Source organism: Caretta caretta, chromosome 2 (genome assembly GCF_965140235.1).
Source record: "Caretta caretta isolate rCarCar2 chromosome 2, rCarCar1.hap1, whole genome shotgun sequence".
NCBI lineage: Eukaryota > Metazoa > Chordata > Testudines > Cheloniidae > Caretta > Caretta caretta.
This window is the reverse complement of record NC_134207.1, coordinates 124,572,337-124,590,863: the sequence shown is the minus strand read 5'-3', so window position 1 is coordinate 124,590,863 and position 18,527 is coordinate 124,572,337. Positions and strand designations below refer to the sequence as shown.

General features: G+C 39.6%; 1 protein-coding gene across 1 annotated transcript in view; it reads right to left on the bottom strand.

The window, feature by feature from the left end:
• Positions 1–18,527, bottom strand: part of DROSHA (drosha ribonuclease III) — a 102,501-nt gene that overhangs the window by 50,284 nt on the left and 33,690 nt on the right. Inside the window, exons 13-17 of the mRNA XM_048839670.2 lie at positions 15,990–16,159; positions 10,189–10,313; positions 8,236–8,335; positions 4,850–4,957; positions 498–605 (exon numbers count right to left, since the gene is read on the bottom strand). Coding sequence (XP_048695627.2) covers positions 498–605; positions 4,850–4,957; positions 8,236–8,335; positions 10,189–10,313; positions 15,990–16,159 — 611 coding nt within the window. The remainder of the gene's footprint in view (positions 1–497; positions 606–4,849; positions 4,958–8,235; positions 8,336–10,188; positions 10,314–15,989; positions 16,160–18,527) is intronic.

The window sequence follows — 18,527 nt, the reverse complement described above, 5'->3', positions numbered from 1 at the left end:
AACTGTGAACATTTCAACAAACACCTGTAGGTCTGAAGAGACATCCGTCTGTTCATAGCTTTGAACACAATGAATTCTTTATGAAATAATAAACTACAAAACAGTACAAGGCAAAATTTACAGACACATCTGCAGTATGACAATAAAGGAACGCACTAAGTAACAAAAATATAATCTTGCATTCGTATATAATGCTTTTCATCCTGCCGGATTCCATGATTTACAAACCACAAGCAGGGGAAACCTGATTTTATAGATTCTCACAGGACACCTGGAACCTTTTTAAGATCAGAGGTGCAAATAATCAGGTGCTTCCCAATATCAGCAATACAAATCATTTCTCCAGTTAGTGGGTTCAGCAAGATTTACACACATAAGCCTAACTATCTTGGGGACGATGGTCGTCATGCCTCACCTTGCTCCACAGGAGCAGAGCTTCAGTCCTGCAGAACTCAAATGGCAAATTAGTATGTAAGTTGTCTTTTGGCATTTCTTACCTGTAGCAAGCACCGATCTTGAAAAGTGTAGCCTATCAACTTGTCCAAATGCATCAGACATTGATGGTAGCGAATATGGTGGGTGAGAACAGGAAGCATCATTGCATGCTAGGAAAAGAATTGCAATGAGGAAAACTATTCATTTACAAAACACAGAGAACCCAACTGAGTAACAATCAAACACACAAAGAAGTTTAGCTTGTTATGACACTATGCATTTTACTTTATTTCTCAGTAAATCAAAACAAACTAAAAGTAATAATGGACCTATGCCCTTCAATGAATATAACTAAATTAGAACCTATCCATGTGTATTAATTACCAAGAAAAACAAAACAGTCTTCTATTGAAGTACTTTGTTGGGTGCAACAAAGATTCTCCTGTTGCATATTGCTGAACATATATCAAGACATATCACGGTAAAGTCAAGTAGTGACAGAACATTGCGTGGCCCTCTGGCACTTGCTACAATATGTAGACTTTGATTAGTACAAAAGAAAGAAAAAAAAAAGACTGAAGGCCAGGTTAGGCCTCTGACATAATTTTAAAGTATAATATTTCATAAACTACCGAGATGAGGAAAGGTCATTTTATACCACTTGACACTCCTGGTCGAAAAGGAACCCTGGAAGCTCCAGTCAGTGGCTCAGAGGAGCTAAGGCAGGCTCCCTGCCTGCCCTGGCTCCGTGCAGCTCCTGGAAGCAGTCGGCATGTCCCTGCTGCCCCTAGTTGCAGGGGCAGCCAGGTTCCGAACACTGCCCCTGCCCTGAGCGACAGCTCTGCATCTCCCAGTGCCAGGAACGGCAGCCAATGGGAGCTGCAGGGGCGGCACCTGCAGGCAAGGGCAGTGTGTGGACCCACCTGGCTGCACCTCCACCTAGGGGCCACAGGGACATGTTGCCACTTCCAGGGAGCTGCCCAAAGTAAGCGTCGCCCCAACCCCCTGATCCAGGTCGGAACCCCCTCCTGCACCCAAACTCTCTCCCCGAGCCTTCATCTTAACTCCCTGCCCCAGCCCCGAGTTCCCTCCTTCATCAAAATTCCCTCCCTCCCACAGCCCATACCCACACCCCCTCCCGTACCCCACACCTCTGCCCCAGGCCTGAGCCCCCTCCTGCACACCAAATCCTAAACCCCAGCCCCATCTCAGAGCCTGCACCCCCAGCCAGAGCCCACAACCCCTCCTGCCCCCAAATCCCTGCCCCAGCCCTGAGCCCCCTCCTGGGCTCCAAACCCCTCAGCCCCAGCCCAGAACCTTCTCCTGCACCCCAAACCTCTCATCCACAGCCCCACCCCAGAGCCTGCACCCCCCCAGCCAGAGCTCATACCCCCTCTCAGACCCCAACCCCCTGCCCCAGTCCTGATCGCCTTCCTGCACTTTGACTCCCTTGGCCACAGCTCGGAACCACCTCCTGCACCCCAAACCCCTCATCCCCCGCCCCACCCCACAGCCCGCACCCCCAGCTGGAGCCCTCCTGCACCCCAACCCCCTGCCTGGAGCCCCCTGCACTCTGAACCTCTCATTTCTGGCCCCACCCCGGACCTCCCGCACTGCAACCCTCTGCCCTAGCCTGGTGACAGTGAGTGAGGGTGGGAGAGAGCAAACGACGGAAGGATGTGGGATGGCGTGAGCAGGGGCAGGGCCTCGGGGAAGGGGCAAGGGTATTTGGTTTTGTGCGATAAGACAGTTGGCAATACTGTGGAATAACCAGCTTTTTATTCCATACTAAGCACTTATTTCAAGATGGCAGGCAGGAAAATTGTGCAGTATAAAGTTACATTCTCACTGCCATCTTGATTTCACTAACTTCCTCACAAGAATTCAGTGGCCAATGTTTTCAAACATTATGAAGGACTGAACTCTAGCAGTTCCTGAGAGACTGAATGTTAGGAAGAGTTGGAAAGGCAGTTACAAAGTAGCTATTTGGCCCTATAGCAAAAACGCTCTGGGTAAGTTTTTCAGAACTGAAATGGGAGTTAGGTGTCCCCTAGTGGCTTTCAATAAGAGTTGGTTTCCTAAGTGCACTTTGTGACTTTGAATATCTCCCCCCTTTATGCACTTTTCTAAGCACTAGTTCTAAACCAGTGATCTGGGGGAAATAATTGATAACTGAACAAGTTTACACTATTCTGTTATGCCAACAGCAAAGTTCTTATGGAAGAATAAGAAATATAAGATTTATAGTGGCTAAATCATAATACAGAATTTAAAACAATACTTTATATATGCATGTAAAATAATGAATGCTTTTACAATAGGCAATCTAACATTATATTTCCTGTTGTAATTATCAAAATCAAGTTTAAGGATTCATAGAAACAAGACTTATTTGAAGATGAAATCTGAAAATTATTCATGTATCACTTCACAATGAATGCAAAGTGTATGATTAAAGGGGATGAATGAACAGAGTGGATGTATAGGAGAAAATCAGTTTAGCATGTATAACAGATCCTGTAATTATGGGCTTAAGTGTCTTTGTGGATTTTGGTATGTTGGTGAAACTAAGCACAGTCATAGAGTAAGAACTGGTGAACATAGTGCTGTGAGATTATAAGGATTACCTTTCATTGAAAAGAGCGTAAGATTGCATCTGAGAGTTTGGGGTTTTTTTTAGAATGAAACGTGGTTTCACATTGCAGATATGATGACTGGTAAGAACTATATTACTGGGAAGTGAAAAAATTATTGCTGAATAGAATTAGATTTAAGTGAATTTCTACTATTTAAACTAAAATCCAATACTGTTAGTAGTTTCTCTCATAACAATCTCGGGGGGAAGGGGGATGACCCCCAACTATATGTTCTATAACTGTGCTTCTTGTGCATCTTCATTCTTGACCACTTTATCAACAATACATCATCTCAAGGACCCGTGACACATGCCCACCAGTTCACAGTTTCTCTGCATTTGCTGTCCACTGTAGTAGCCTTCTGGGCAACCAGAATAATTCCACGGGGAATTAGTGCACAGACCACAGTTTCAATACTATTTGTAGACAGCAAGCAGTATGTTTGGCCCCAGTTTGTATACTGATATATCAACATTTTAGATTTTATTTATAAGTTCAACTGGTAAGGAATTGGTATCTTTCTGACGGTAAACATGAGGTACACAGAATGTCTTAATTTAGACTCTTGTGATAATATTGACAAAGTGTTATTTTCCTGACACCAAATATGTGATTAATTTGATTAATTTCTGTCAGATAGGATTATGGCAATTTGACATTCCCAATTCTTTTTAGGGGAACACTCCCCAACCCTTCCCTGCTCACAAAAAACATTTTATAAACTGCACTAGGCAAATTAATGGATACTGAAGAAATATGGTCTCTTCTGGAACTGTAGCATTATAGGCAGGAGAGCCATTATACCATCTGATTAAGGCTACTTTGGGTATAAGAATAATTCTTTGTAAGTAATAATTTAATAGCGGCAAAGATGTGCCCTCCACCTGCCCAATAATTTTGAATTACTTCACACAAAACAGAGCCATTTAAATCAGAGCACTTCACTCCTTCTCTCCCTGTTTGCAAGTGCTTAATTTTGGAAAATGCCAAGACTGGTATTATACTTTATGCAACAGAGTGATTTAAAATTATTAGAGTACTTCAATGTTTATTAAAAGAATTTTGATCTTCTAAACTACAGTGCTTTTAAGAATTAAAGCAAACCAATAATTTTAAATTGCTCTGCATTAAGTCTGCTCGCAGAATTGATTTACATTCATTTAGTTTTTACTCTAATCTGGCAAAACGCATATCTGAAAAACAGCAACGGCAATCTTTCATTTTAAAGTGTAGTCTCCTTGTGACCTCTCAAAGAAATTCAAACAATTGACTAGTCTAATTTATTGTTTTAGATATACAAAAGAATATGGAAAATTATGTTTAATACTCATTGTTCTTTCCCCTTTAATATACAACAGAGTTTAAGTTCTCCTTGAAGACATGATTACAAAAAAAGGTTTTGTAAAAAAGGCCAATTTACTGACCAACAAGCCCTGAAAACTCAATGTTAGCCTCTTCAGTCTTTTTTACACTGGGGTTTTATCCTGGTTACAGTCATTGGTTGTCAGGCACCAGCGTAGCTGTACAACTGCTATAAGCCACAATTTGCACCAGCACAGATTACCCCTGTTTCAATCAGGGGTAAGTGCCACCAGTGCAAATAGCACTGTCTATACCCCGCACAGCAATAGCGAAGGTTCGCTACAATGTAACAGGGGCAACCCCCCCCCGTGTGTACCTAAGGCCTTAACATTGCAAAATTACGAGACATTAATCTGATGTCTATTAACTAACAAAAGAAACTGATTTCAGGAGGGATCTCTAGGTCTAACAGTCACCTGGCAGACATCAGAACGAATGCCGGTTTTCCAGAATCCTTGGCTGCTTAACTCCACGGTCACTTCTCGTCTCATTGTGTTTTTCTGCCTGATTTTCTGTAGCGCTTCCTAGAAAGGGAGGAAATGGTGCAACGGTGAGACACTTTCTACAGCAAAGCCATATGAAACCACACGTGGGCACGAAAAACAGACATTAGGGTGTTCAGACTTTGGATTTGAGAATGGGGTTTTAATTGATTTATTTTTTTATCTATTTGTAAAGCACACTTTCAGAGAGCAATTTTTCAACCTAAATCTTGTAATTATCTCCACCCACCCCTTGGTAATGTTGTAAGCCAGGGGTGGCCTGGATGCCCACAAGTGTGACAGAGGGCTGCATGTGACTCAGTCTATTTATCCTGATAAGCTGCAGGGTGAGGACAAAGCTGACTAATCACAGGTTTTTGCTGAAGATGAAATGAACAAAGCCATTCCGATGCATCTATTGAGCGAGATGCAAGTACAAGCAAATACCATTTCTCTCTGGAATTCCTGACATCTGATACTCCATCCCAAGGCTTGCGTGAGAAACAACCAACCCTTCATTCATGCGGGTAAGAGATAGACCTTTATTATCTAGCCCCAGTCACCTTATAACGGATCTTGGTTAAACGTCAATACCCCTCTTATGGAACAGGGGGTCAGTATCCACTGACACCAGAGGCTCCTACTATGAAACCTACCCACTTTATTCCAACCAAGAAAAAAAATGTGTTTAAAAACTGCACTGCCTTGACCTTGAGAAGTTGGCAGTTTATTTCTGTTTCTGAAATACGGCAAGGGCATGTACAGCCTTGGATAGGAGTCCCTTTTATTTTTTGTATAAATCTGAAGCAATAAATAGAATAAATAATCCAGTATGTTAGGGTCTCTTAGTCTGAATTTAGGTCCTGATACTGCAAATGCCCCCAAGAGTATGTCAACTCTGATACATATGTGACAATGGGAAGCAGTCACTGCATATTTTCTTCTAATTGAGAACAAGGAACTTTATTAGAATAAAGGACTAAAGATAAAAGTTACATCTCTCCTCTCGCTATACTTCACTGCAGGGCCCCTGCTGAGAACTTCTCCCTCCCTGCTGCCTGCTTCAGTTTTAAAGAAACTATATATAGCTCTTTGGGGCACAGACAGTCTCTTTGTTCTGAGTTTGTACAGTGTCTAGCACAAAGGGTTTCTCCTGGTCCATAACTGAAGCTCCTAGGCACCACCTCAATATAAATAATGACCTCGCATCCCGTAATCTCATTGAAATCAATGGCAATAATAAGCAGGTGTGCATGAAGCACTGTTCCCTTAGGCCCAAATCCAAATGTCAATGGGCTATGGACAGAGGCCATAAATTGTACACCTTTTAGGGGTAGGCTCTATAAGGTCTTCTAGGCTTTTATACAGTACCATGCATATCCGTGTATCATCAGTGCCCAATTCTGAATAATTTTCTTCTTTTTTTTTTAAATTCACATGCCAATTACAGCAGCCTGCCAGCTCCCACTAAATTACTGATGAGGTCCTCAGTGTCACAAAGTGGGAGCACAGTATCGCAAAGTTTCTGCCTAAGAACGGTTTTCAATACATCTTCCTTATGACAGACAATTACTTTAGGAAACCATCATCCTGGATGATACAATCTAGAAACAAAGGTCTACACACTACAAGAAGTGATAAATGTCAAAGGAGTACTTCATTTTTGCAGCAAAATGCAATCACCTCCACGCCCTCTCTGCTACTGTTTTAAGAATAACTCATCCATTATTCCCTAATGAGAGACATTTTTAATAAAAAGTTCTAGCCTTCCATTTGTTCTCCCCTGCAGTGATGAAAGCTTCAGTAAAGATAAAAATCATCTATTTCAGTGGGAAGAGCATTCCTCCTTAAAATTATGACATAGATAACTTTTAACACTGTGGTACTTCCCATTTACAAGGAAAGAAGTTGAGGTTTGGGGGCTTATTTAACACTACTATAAATAAAATGTTAATTCAGCCCTGTGTTCACGCGACAATATGCTATGCTTTGCACTAATGATAAAATCTGGTGCATTGTCAGATATACTGAAGACCATCTATTGCAGCAGCAGCTTCAGTCATTACAGAAAAAGCAAACTGGTGATGCTGTCGGTCTAAGACTCCTTGATTCATCCAGTCACACTCCACTTTATACACACATGTAAGCTACATGATTATAGACAGTCACACAGAAACACATACATCTGCATGCCTACACACAAGCACAGACATCCCCTTCCAGCTGCTACCTAGAATATACACTGGACCTCTAAGTACAGTAACTCCTCACTTAACGTTGTAGTTATGTTCCTGAAAAATGCGACTTTCAGTGAAACGATAGTAAGCGAATCCAATTTCCCCATAAGAATGAATGTGAATGTGGGGGTTAGGTTCCAGGGAAATTTTTTTTTTGCCATACAGTACAGTACTATAGTTGGGAGGTGCCCGCACCTTACCCCACAGAGGCACAGCCCACTGGCGCTGGAGACAATGAGGCAGGCAAGGAGGCTGAAGGTGCTGTAGGCTAGGAGAAGCACGTGCCACAGTAGCAGCAGCTTCCCCTACTCTGCAAGCACCAGGGGTGGGGGGCTCAACCCTCGGCCTGCCCACTCCACCCCTTCCCCCAAGCACCCCTTCCCCCCTTTACTCCGCACTCCACGTCCTCGCTCCTCCCCCCCTCCGTCCCCTGCCTCCTGCCTGCGGCAATCAGCTGGCTTGTGCCGTTCAGGAGGCAGGAGGGAGGGGGGAGGAGCGAGGACATGGCGTGCAGGTTCCCCCTCCGTCTCCTCCCTCTTTGCAAGCACCATATTTCTCATTGAAGACTCTGACTGTGCAAAAAATAAAGTTTTTATCTTCAACTGTTTTGGAGTTATTTTGCCAGAAAAACCCCCACAACTAAAGTTTGTTTTTGTTTTTTAAAAAATTCCTCCACCTTCCCATCACTGCCTCACCCATAAAGGGAACTCACTTGAATTTTCCAATGAAATACAACTTTGGACCAAGTGTAAATCATGGAAATTTAAGATTATGAGCAGCTGAAAAGAGTAGCCTAGAATGGAAAGCCTTTCTCAACATTAAGCATTCGCTAATGACTAATGCTGTAAGAAGCTCAACACTTTATGGCAGAATCTGTAACTGGGTAAAACGTAGTGCTGGAAAATGTCTCTCCATTAGGAAGCAAAGAACAAAAGGTAACATCAACTCAACACGGGGAAAAGAAAATCATTTGTGAGGATGACAATAATAGATATTATTTCCCTTTTTTCCGTAGAAATGCAGTAACACAGCCCCATCCCTTTCGGTGCTCAGTCACTGGCTATGGGTGAAGGGCCAACATACCTCTCTCTGGGATAACTTCTGTTTATCAGCCTGTTTGACTTTGGGACTGTTAGCCAGCAGATGGCGCAGCTTCACATAGCTCTTCCATAGCTTTTGGTACCTGCAGGAAAGAACAGAAACCCCACCCCCACATCTTTGTCACATACTAGAAGTATACAACATGAGTGCCTCCTTGTTTGACCTTATGAAAGGATTAGCTCTCACTAACAAAGTGGTAAACGATCCCTACTACTTCACTCTAAAAAGATATCTCTGATGAGTCACACTTCAGATGGGGGGCATTATGTGGCTTTGAGTCAAAGCCTTTTTCTGATTCATATGAAAGACTCCTTTTCTTGATATGAGGCCCATATGTAACTTATAGCAAGACTAAATGCAGCCCTTATATTGTCCCCTCCACCCCCCAAAAAAAACGTTTCAGTCAAAGCAGAGGATAAAACTTCTCAATTTATGCACAGTATTTAAAAAAAAAATCATAGCAGAAGCAGACTCTCAACACAAAACACAAAAGCAAATACTTTTAAAATGAAGCAAAGGAGCAATCAAAGTATTTGCTTAATGATCTATTTTCTTCTATGTTTCGTCTGCGCAAATAGCACCAGTTTAGAGTGGTGGTTTAGTGTGAAGATTCCATATTCCTGATGCTCCATGAAATGGAGAGCAGCTATTTTAAAAAAAGAAAAGGAGTACTTGTGGCACCTTAGAGACTAACCAATTTATTTGAGCATGAGCTTTCATCCGATGAAGTGAGCTGTAGCTCACGAAAGCTCATGCTCAAATAAATTGGTTAGTCTCTAAGGTGCCACAAGTACTCCTTTTCTTTTTGCGAATACAGACTAACACGGCTGTTACTCTGAAACCAGCTATTTTACAGTTTCAGAATTCTCAGAGCTCCAGCACACACCCCATCCCGTTTCTTGTTTACTGGAGTCTGTTCCTAGCTATATCACTCCATCATTCTCCAGTGCATTTCCTCAGCCCTGGAGGCTCCAGTGTCTGCTTGGTCTATAAAACAAATTGGAAACTGGAAATCTACAGGCTACTTCTACGCTATTTTCTTTTCATTTCAATACAGGATTCCAGCACCAGAACATTTTCAAAACAGATAATACATTTATCTGTCCAAAAAGAAAAATTAAATGACAAATAAACAAATCATCCTGCCAAGTAAACAAACAAACAAACAAACAAACCGAAAATCCACCAGATTTTTTTTTACCCCAAAAAAGGAGAGGCAGAGACTCCATGAAATCCACTAGGGACTTTGCTATTGCTACCAGTTTTGCATTGAAGGCACTCAGATACTACAGGGATGAACAAGGGAATAAGAAAATAATAATAATAAAAAAGATTGATTTATAACTGGTTTCACTTAGCTACATCAAAAACCTGGACAAGAAAAAACACACCAAATGGAACTTTTCTGAATACCTTAGTAATACGTATTTCACACAAAACATGAGGGCCTAGATTTATTAAGTCAACTTAGGCTCTGTCTATACTCTGAGCTAGGGGTGTGATTGCCCTGCTCACACACACATACTCACACTAGGTTTCATCGAGCTATAGCTCAAGTATAAAGAGCAGTGGAGCTGAGGTAGACCGGGTAGCTGCAGTAAAGGCACGGCTGATCCGGGACAAGGACACAGCCACCGGTTTCATAACATTTCTACCAAGTACATAATTTTATTATTACATGAATTTGACGTGCTCGCTTTGAAAATCTAAAATTGATAAAGGAAGTGCAGAACAGAATTACAATTCAGAAGAGGAAAAAGCAGCTACATTTCAGATTCTCTAGTTTATAAAAGCCAACTCCTGCTACCATTCCCATTGCAGAAAACGGTAAGCTTGCCATCAACTTCAATAGTCATGTGACTAGGCCTTTCCTGAACAACAAACGAAAAACAGTAACTTTTTTTTTAAACATAAGCTTTGAGGAAAATTTCTTACTGAGGGTCTCCAGCATAACTGAGTTGAGCAGGCCGTATCCCGAAGTGAACAATAATGGGGAAAGTAATTACATCAGGGTTGAACTGCTCACGGTCCAGTTGATCAATACGAACTGAACTGGGTTTCTAGGAAGAAAATCAATACAGTTTATCTAATTAACAAGAGCGCTAGTGATATTTTATTGGATACATTATGATGTTGACCAGGAACTGACAAATGAATGACATCATTCTGAGAAGCAGAGAAGACTTTCAACATATTGAAATCAATGAGAGCGATATTTCAGCTATATAGGTAGAAAACCATTAATATATAATAATATGTGGCACTTACAAGGCTGAGCAATGTAAACTAATTGGTTATCACAACAACCCTGTAGTACAGGTATTATCCTGATTTACAGGGGAGGCGGAACTAAGATTTTGAGAGTTTCTGAGAATTTCACATGAATTGCTGAAGGCCAAACATTAAGTTGGTACCAGAGCCAGGATCGAATCCTGATACTTCTGACTACTATTCCTGTATTTGGTTCACTAGAACCATGTCACCTCTCTAATCTTGATTACCTAATGTAAGTAAAGACATTATTAGACCCATCCAATCACAGACTAAGTGGCATTAAAAATTGTAGCCTCACTCTTACAAAATGCTCCAAAGTCAACGTGTATAATGAGGAACACAGTTTTGAATAATGAGGAATACTTTTCCCTTTTGCACTTGAAAACAGATCATTTTAAAGGAAAACTGTAGAAGGAAGTGATTTTCCCTTGACCTCTAAAAATGGAGAAAATGAGTAACTCCAGATCATTGCAGTTAACGTGCCGTTTGTACTGCTCTTTGTAGCATATGCAAAAACCTTAGCTTAAGTTCCACAGTTGAATCTCTCTGCACAAATATTTTCTCTATTATCTTGCAAGCTGTTCTGTTATGTATGCAAACCATTTCCCACCTGGCAATTAGCTGTTTGGATGATGCTAAAGCTATCCAGTTCTCTGAAGTGTCTGAAAAGATACATTACTTAGAGTCGTCTTTATATTAAAACTGCCAATTTAGCAAAGAGCTTCCACATAGAAAAGTTACCTTATTTCTTATGACATTATTAGTTACTGAATGGCTATTACTATTACATAATTATATTCTTTTTAAAGTGTTTATAACAAATCATTCCCCAAAAAAGTGTTTTACAAACAGATACCAACTATATAGAGGGATCATTTCCCCCACTGGTGAAGTGCAGCCACTTCTGGAACTAAATGGTGAAAATGCTTGTCAGTGGACAGAATTATAATACTGACATGTAGGTTTTACCAGTCCAAGTGAAAATAAATGTTTATCAACTATCCTTTTTACATGATAATGGAAAATGAAACATTTCACTTGCCCATCAAAAAATGTAATCTTTAAAATTACTCCACCCATGCAAACAGGTGAAGACATTTTTTTAAGGCTTATATACATAATCATTTAGATGAGGATATGAAGAAGAAGAAAGCGATTTAAAAATGAAAACACAGGGAGGATTTTTAGGAGACTAAATGCTGTTTCTGGAACTGGAAGTTAACAAGGACAAGTCACTTTCAAAAAGAAATGGAATAAGTTTATGATCTTTTTGCTTTTTTATGATCCATGAAGGCAACTTTGAAAGGTTTTTATTTATTAAAGTAAGTTGTTTTTTTTCTGATTCCCCCCAAGCATTAGAAACTCAGGTCTTTTCTACCCTGCTTTTGCTGGAAGACATCTGAGAAACTGGTAGGATAAGGATATCATGGGTACTAAGGAAACTATACCTGATTAACAGAATAAAAATCTCAAACGATCAAAAACATTTTGGTCAACCTTTTTGAATTTGGATGCCTAAGTTACAGTAGCTTGCAGGTGCTTCCACTGAAGTCAATGGGAAATCAGCACCTTCTAAAAATCACACCACTTTTATTTAGATACTTAAATATAGATACTGAGGCCTAACTTGAGGCACCTAACTTTGAAAGTACATTGGTTTGTGATTTGTTTCTGAATTAAACAGACGTTAACAAATGCCTGATAAATAATTCTCACAACAGAACTCTTTGCGAAAGACTCAAACCCCTTCTCCTTCAATTTCAGGCTGAGAAAGATCCACATCCAACTGTCTGGTTTCTCAAGTAGACCTCCAGCAAAAAATATGGATGACCGCACTTGATATTTATAATATTTCTAAAGACAAAAAACATTTGAGACCTTATTCATACAGTACATCATTAAGAAGCAAAGAGGACACAACCAAATTAGTCTTCTCCTTTCACAGTTATATTTCTTAGGAAGAGGGCCTGGTCTATACTAGGAAATTAGATCTGTATAACTACGTCGCGCAGGGGTGTGAAAAATCCATACCCCTGAGAAATAGAGTTAAAGCGACCTAACCCCCAGCATTAAGTCAACAGGAGAATTCTCTTGTCGACCTAGCTACCACCTCACAGAGAGATGGATTACCTCATCCTATGCAGAAGTCCTCCCTTTGGTGTAGCTGGTGTCTTAGCATAGCTGCGCCACCACGGTGTTTTATGTGTAGACAAACCCCAATACTATGAGATCACTGAATGACCACAAATGGTCATGAACTTGGTCATCTCATCCAAAACATGGAATCTCCAGCAACACAGCACTACTTTGAAGCATACAGACATGTTGATTCAGTACTGATAGACAGGAAAGAGGTGCTGTTTTTCCCATCCAAATATTGATCAAGCCAGACATTTGCCTATCTTAAAAAATCTGATGACATTGCAGGTGGGGGTGGTATAACTGTATAGAATATGCATTTATGTTCGCTTGAAGAGAAGCGGGATTTGTAAAAGAAAGATTAAAGTATTACGTATTGGATTAAAATTTATGGATTAGCTTTTCCAAACCAAATTTGAGAAACTAAGAAAACGACATGAATATATTAAAGTGTTTAAAATAATGCTGGTCTACTGTTACTTCTTTAAAGTCTAAATCTAAATGTAAAAAGATTTACGCCTATCATAATATTTCTCTTCTCCATGTAGCATATTTATTCTTCAAATTTTAAAATAATCCAGTTTTTCTCTATCTTTTTATTTCCTCCCAGCAGGAATTCTTATTTCACAAATGATATTGTGAAGAAAAACAGCAAAATAAATGTTTACTTTTTTATCTTTACAGTGTTTTTACTTTGCTGTATTAAGTTGACAAAAACTGAATTTAAGAGACGTCATTTTCTAAAGCATTGTTTCATATTGTCTTCACAATAAAGTTGAATCTGCTGATCAAATAGGGGATAAAATGCATGGAAGATACTCTCATACTCCATTTCTCACTTACTTTTACACTCAGGGCATGTAGTAATCACTTAAAAAAAGCCACATACTAAGAAAAAACAAATTGTCACAACCTTTTTGAAAGAAAAAATGGGCACTAATGATCTCTTCCCTTCATGGTATTAAAATACAACAATAACATTTTAAGGCATAGGGAATTGCCTTTATGTATTTGTATACCCATACCAACACCCACACACAAATTCATGCCATAAAGTTTCCTTCCAGAATGTCAAGACTGGATAGTTAAGTACTCAAAGTTAATGTTACACATGCAAACTCAATGCCCTTGTGCATATGCTTTAATTACATGAGTACATACTATTTCTTAAATGATACATTAGTAGCATATATTTTTTCTACAAGTTTACATATAACTACAGCTTCTGTTTTTTGTGTTTATTAATTTCATTTTCTGCTGATTATTTTAGAAATTTTTGAGTTTTACATAGATATCCACAAAACAGGTGCTTCTAGGACTTTCTCTTTGTATTTAAAAATATATATATAATATACATTACTCACTTCAGTAGTGTGTACTCTAATCTGTAATTGTTTTGTAATGTTCCCACGTGCGTTTTAACATAGCACTGTTTCAAACAGCACTAGATTCTGCACACTAGAGAACCTTTAGTGCATACCAACACGGTCTGCATGGATCAATTAATGCGCAACACATTTGTGTGCTTCAGAAACCATACCCCCATCGTCTGCATTACTGCTCTGTGTAGACAAGACCTTAGATACCAGGAATCATTTCTGGTGTTTTTCCAGTTTGTACTGGATAAACGTCAGACTCTTTTTCATTTTTGGGGGGGTGTTTTATCCGTGTTTCTTGATTAACAATGGAAATCAAAAGCCCTGCATGCAACAAGAAGGAATAGATTTTCAGCTAGTTCAAATCAGTATAGCTCTACTGAGTCAATGAAGCTATTCCAGTTCACACCAGTTGGGAATCTGGGCTATAGTGACCTCCATTATTGTATATTACTCTTGTGTGTCAGAGTCCATGACATTTACTATAGGCAGCACTACTGTTAAGGCTGCCTAATACTTTCAGTTATAAGATCCTGTTTTCAATTGCTTATAACTTTAACCATTTGGGCTGAAATTTTCCATGCTGAGAATCTGCCGCAGACTGATTTTTTTATTTATTTTTGATTTTTTAAAAAGTTTCAGCAAGAACAGTTCTCCTAGAGCGAGGTTGAGGAAAATACATTGTTCTGCCCACATTAAAAATATCCTTACAATTATTTTACTGAGAAACTCTAGTACCGCCATACTTTGAAACAGGAACTTGAAATTTGGCAAGAAAGTTATGCTGGCTACATCAGAGATATGCTTTTTCAGTACACAGGATGGACTGTGTCTGGAACTGATTCAGGGTTTTGTAGTAAAGGAGGCTGTTGTCTGTAAAACCCTGCCTCATTTATTGCAGACATTGATAGGAGAACAAGGCAGAGCATTTCCATAAGAAAAAAAGTGGTCTTGTGATTGAGGAAGTTGAATGCCACCCTAGACAATCAGACTCTAATCCTGTCTCCGCCACTGAGTGATGTTGAGCCGGTCATTTAAACCGACGTTTCAAAGGCGCCATTAACTGTGTGTTCTTCATTTTCTGGGTGCCCAACTGACATATGTGGGGTCAAATTTGCAGAAGCGCTGAGCATTCACAGCAGCAACTGAAGTTGATTAAAACTGTGTTTTCAATGTATAAAGTGATATAAAAAACCCTAGTACTCTGAAAATACCAGGCCATATGTGTTTCAAGTTGGGTACTCAACATTAGTAGACAGTTGATAATTTTGGCATTACTATCTCCTGACCTCAGATCTCCACGTGTGAACTAGGGATGATACCACCACCTAATATCACAAAGATGTTCCGAAAATAAAGTAATTACTGTCAGTGAAGCACTCAATAAGAAAATTAACAATTCTGTATTCAGTGCAGAGTTGGTTGGTGTACATTAAATAAGGCCTGGGGCCACACATTAATGAAGGAAGATAAAAGGAATTATTGAATAACTACCTACCCTCAGAATGAAGCAGGGGTGCTCTGGATAAATAGTATGTGATCGTGTAATTAAAGATCATCATAATACATATGCACAAGGGGAACAAATTTGAAATTGCAATGTTTTAAACAGGTGCAACCCCATGTACACATTGATATGTTGTTAGTCTGTAAACCTGCTCTTGCACATCACCCAGTCTGCCAAAGAATAGGGCAGCAAGTGTGAACTTCGTACAGGTGCTGGATCAAGTGAATTCACTCCCAGATATCTATCATATTTTGCATCCCCAAATTTTTTTACATTTGGCATACTTTCAATACAGTTACTCCAAGAGCACTGAGATCAAAGGATTCTTGTTCATCCCTCTGGATTCCTTCTCCCTTTCCAATTTAGCCTGCACCGAACTCATTGAACCACGATCATAGTGCATGCCTGGTTTGTTTATAAATTAAAAATGTTTGCAGTACCATGCCAGGACTGGTAACGATCATTCCTTTGCATTCTTCTGCATATTTCTGCCATTCCAGCTCTTCCCACTGAAGCATATTGGCAATCTCCTCCTCTGGGACTAAAGGTTTGTTGCATCGTAACAAATAGAGTAGGATCTGATGCATTGACAGCACTTCTTTCCCTCCATCTTAAAAACAGATTAAAAACATTTATTAAAAATATCCCTCTCTTCAAAGCGTTATTAAAGGAAAATAATGCATAAGTAGTAAAATGTTCAGACGGGTTAAATAAAGTGCAAACTGCCCAAATAATTAACTAATAGGAACACAAACATTTTATTGATGAATAATGCACATGCATAAGCACCTCAATTTGCTCAACTAGAAATAACAACATTAATGGCAGAAAGAATAATAGCTTAATCTTTCTCAAAGCCTCAAGTTAACTTAGTTGGCCGAAGAGCTTTAAAATCTGCATGTAGAACCCTAAGTTATATAGTCCAGTTACTTTCTGCCTGTTTACATTTTATCATTTCCTTTTACAACAATAGTTTTAAACCATTTAGACATTATGTGGCTTTCTGGAGGAACATTCAAGAATTTTATGAGACGTTTATGGATGCATGCAATTAGTTATCCTGGCATTATGGACTAATATTCAGTGTTTATGTGCTGCACCTGCAGTAATGAAGACTAACGAGTAGCCTGGGCTCATGCTGAGTTATTGTCTCTGGATGAACCAAGTATATGTGAACACTAACTACTTCTGAAACGTGAAGAAATGCACACTGCCAAGACTGCGTTTTGTGACAAGTATAAAAAGCACCCTGACTTGGACTAGGCAGTCAATCGTGACTGTGAGGACCACAAAAGTAGAGATTAATTCATAATGGTCCTGTCAAGCATTTTATTGAGGAGCTATCCACCACTCAAATTCTACATGTAAACTTGTTTGTGGAGGAAACGTTTGGATAGAAGATGAGGCATGCTACTAAGATTCCTTCAGATACGAGACTCTCAAATCCTTTCCTTAAACGAAAAGAGTTTAATCTGTAAATATGGTGACATCATTAAGTGAAAGGATTCATCATTACAAAGAAGCAGAAAATTTCAGTCCATTTCCCTTCCAGAAGCTGGCCTGTTCTGTATGTCACAGTATGCTATCTGAAACATTAATAGGGTCTTGTGCAAGGAGATGAGCAGAAACTAAGGGCTAAAAATATTCTGGTGAAAATGCTATAGCACAAAGACTGCAATAATATTCTGAGAATCCTATGGAAAGTCTTCCTGAATCACCACGTCAGGGGGGTACAGTTTAAATCTCCAACCAATATAAACAAGTAGGCAAGTGATTCTCCAATTCCAACAGGGTTAGATCGATGGAGTAAAGAAAATACTAGGATTGTGGATGGTAAGGAACATGACCTACCCTAGTAATCTTCTAGAAGACTTTCTTCAGTAGAATTACCTTGTTCTAAATTCCAATATAAAACTCACAACTGGGAAACATATCCAAACTCCCTTTGTAATGACAGACTACTCTTAAGAGCTACAGCAGACTGAATGAGCTACAGTGGCAGCCTAAAATGCAAAAACAACTTCTTAATTTGAAAATATTCCCTTTATAAAGGACCCATTTGACCTCACCTGGCAACAACTAATTTATTTAACTTGGCAAGAGGTAGCCCCTGAGCAACAGCAGCTAGGTATGTACACCAAATTGCTTACTTTAACAAACATGGGGCTAATGAAGTTACAAGAGTCTATGATGTGGTCTAAGCCAAAGACGATGGTACTGGACCCAGTTCTGAAATCTGGCCTCTTTTAGGCTTTTCCAGTGTTCATGGTCAAAATCATTCATGTTTGTGGACTCCCTCTCTGCTGACCATGATCCCAAAGAAAATCAAATACTCCATAATGTATGTTTCCCTGATATTCTGAACAATTAGGTACAGTAGATTACCGCTCTTCACCCCTGAGGCCCATGGCACTGCGCAAATATGACTTGATTAGCTCAATGCTCTGAGCCACACAATGCCTGCCATCTCAGCCAGCCCATGCAGACATTGTGACTGTATCTCTTTAACTCTGTTTGAAAGACATAAGACAAGAGAATGGGGGGGGGGGGGGGGAGGAATTGAACAACTCATCCCTATATCTCTAAGAAGGCAGTGGATGAATGTATGGGGATCTATTGCACCAATATCTTCAAAGAAGAACTATAGATAAATAATATTCTGCAAATATAGAGGACGATGGATTCCCACTCTGTAGAGATTAAGACGCCCCAGGAATGATAATATACACTCACAATCAGAAAGGGATAAGATGCCTCACAATGTGGAAACACCAGTTTAAGAGATACACCCCAAAAACAACCAACCAAACCTAGCAAGATAGAACTAGACAACTTCTAATCTAGAAATAGGTTACACACTTCACATAGGTCAAATCTATTTTCATTTTGTACTGAGATCAAATGATGACCCAGAGCCACATGTGGCCAATTTTGCAAATCGCCTGAAAAGAACTGAACTGATGTTTGCCACCAAACAT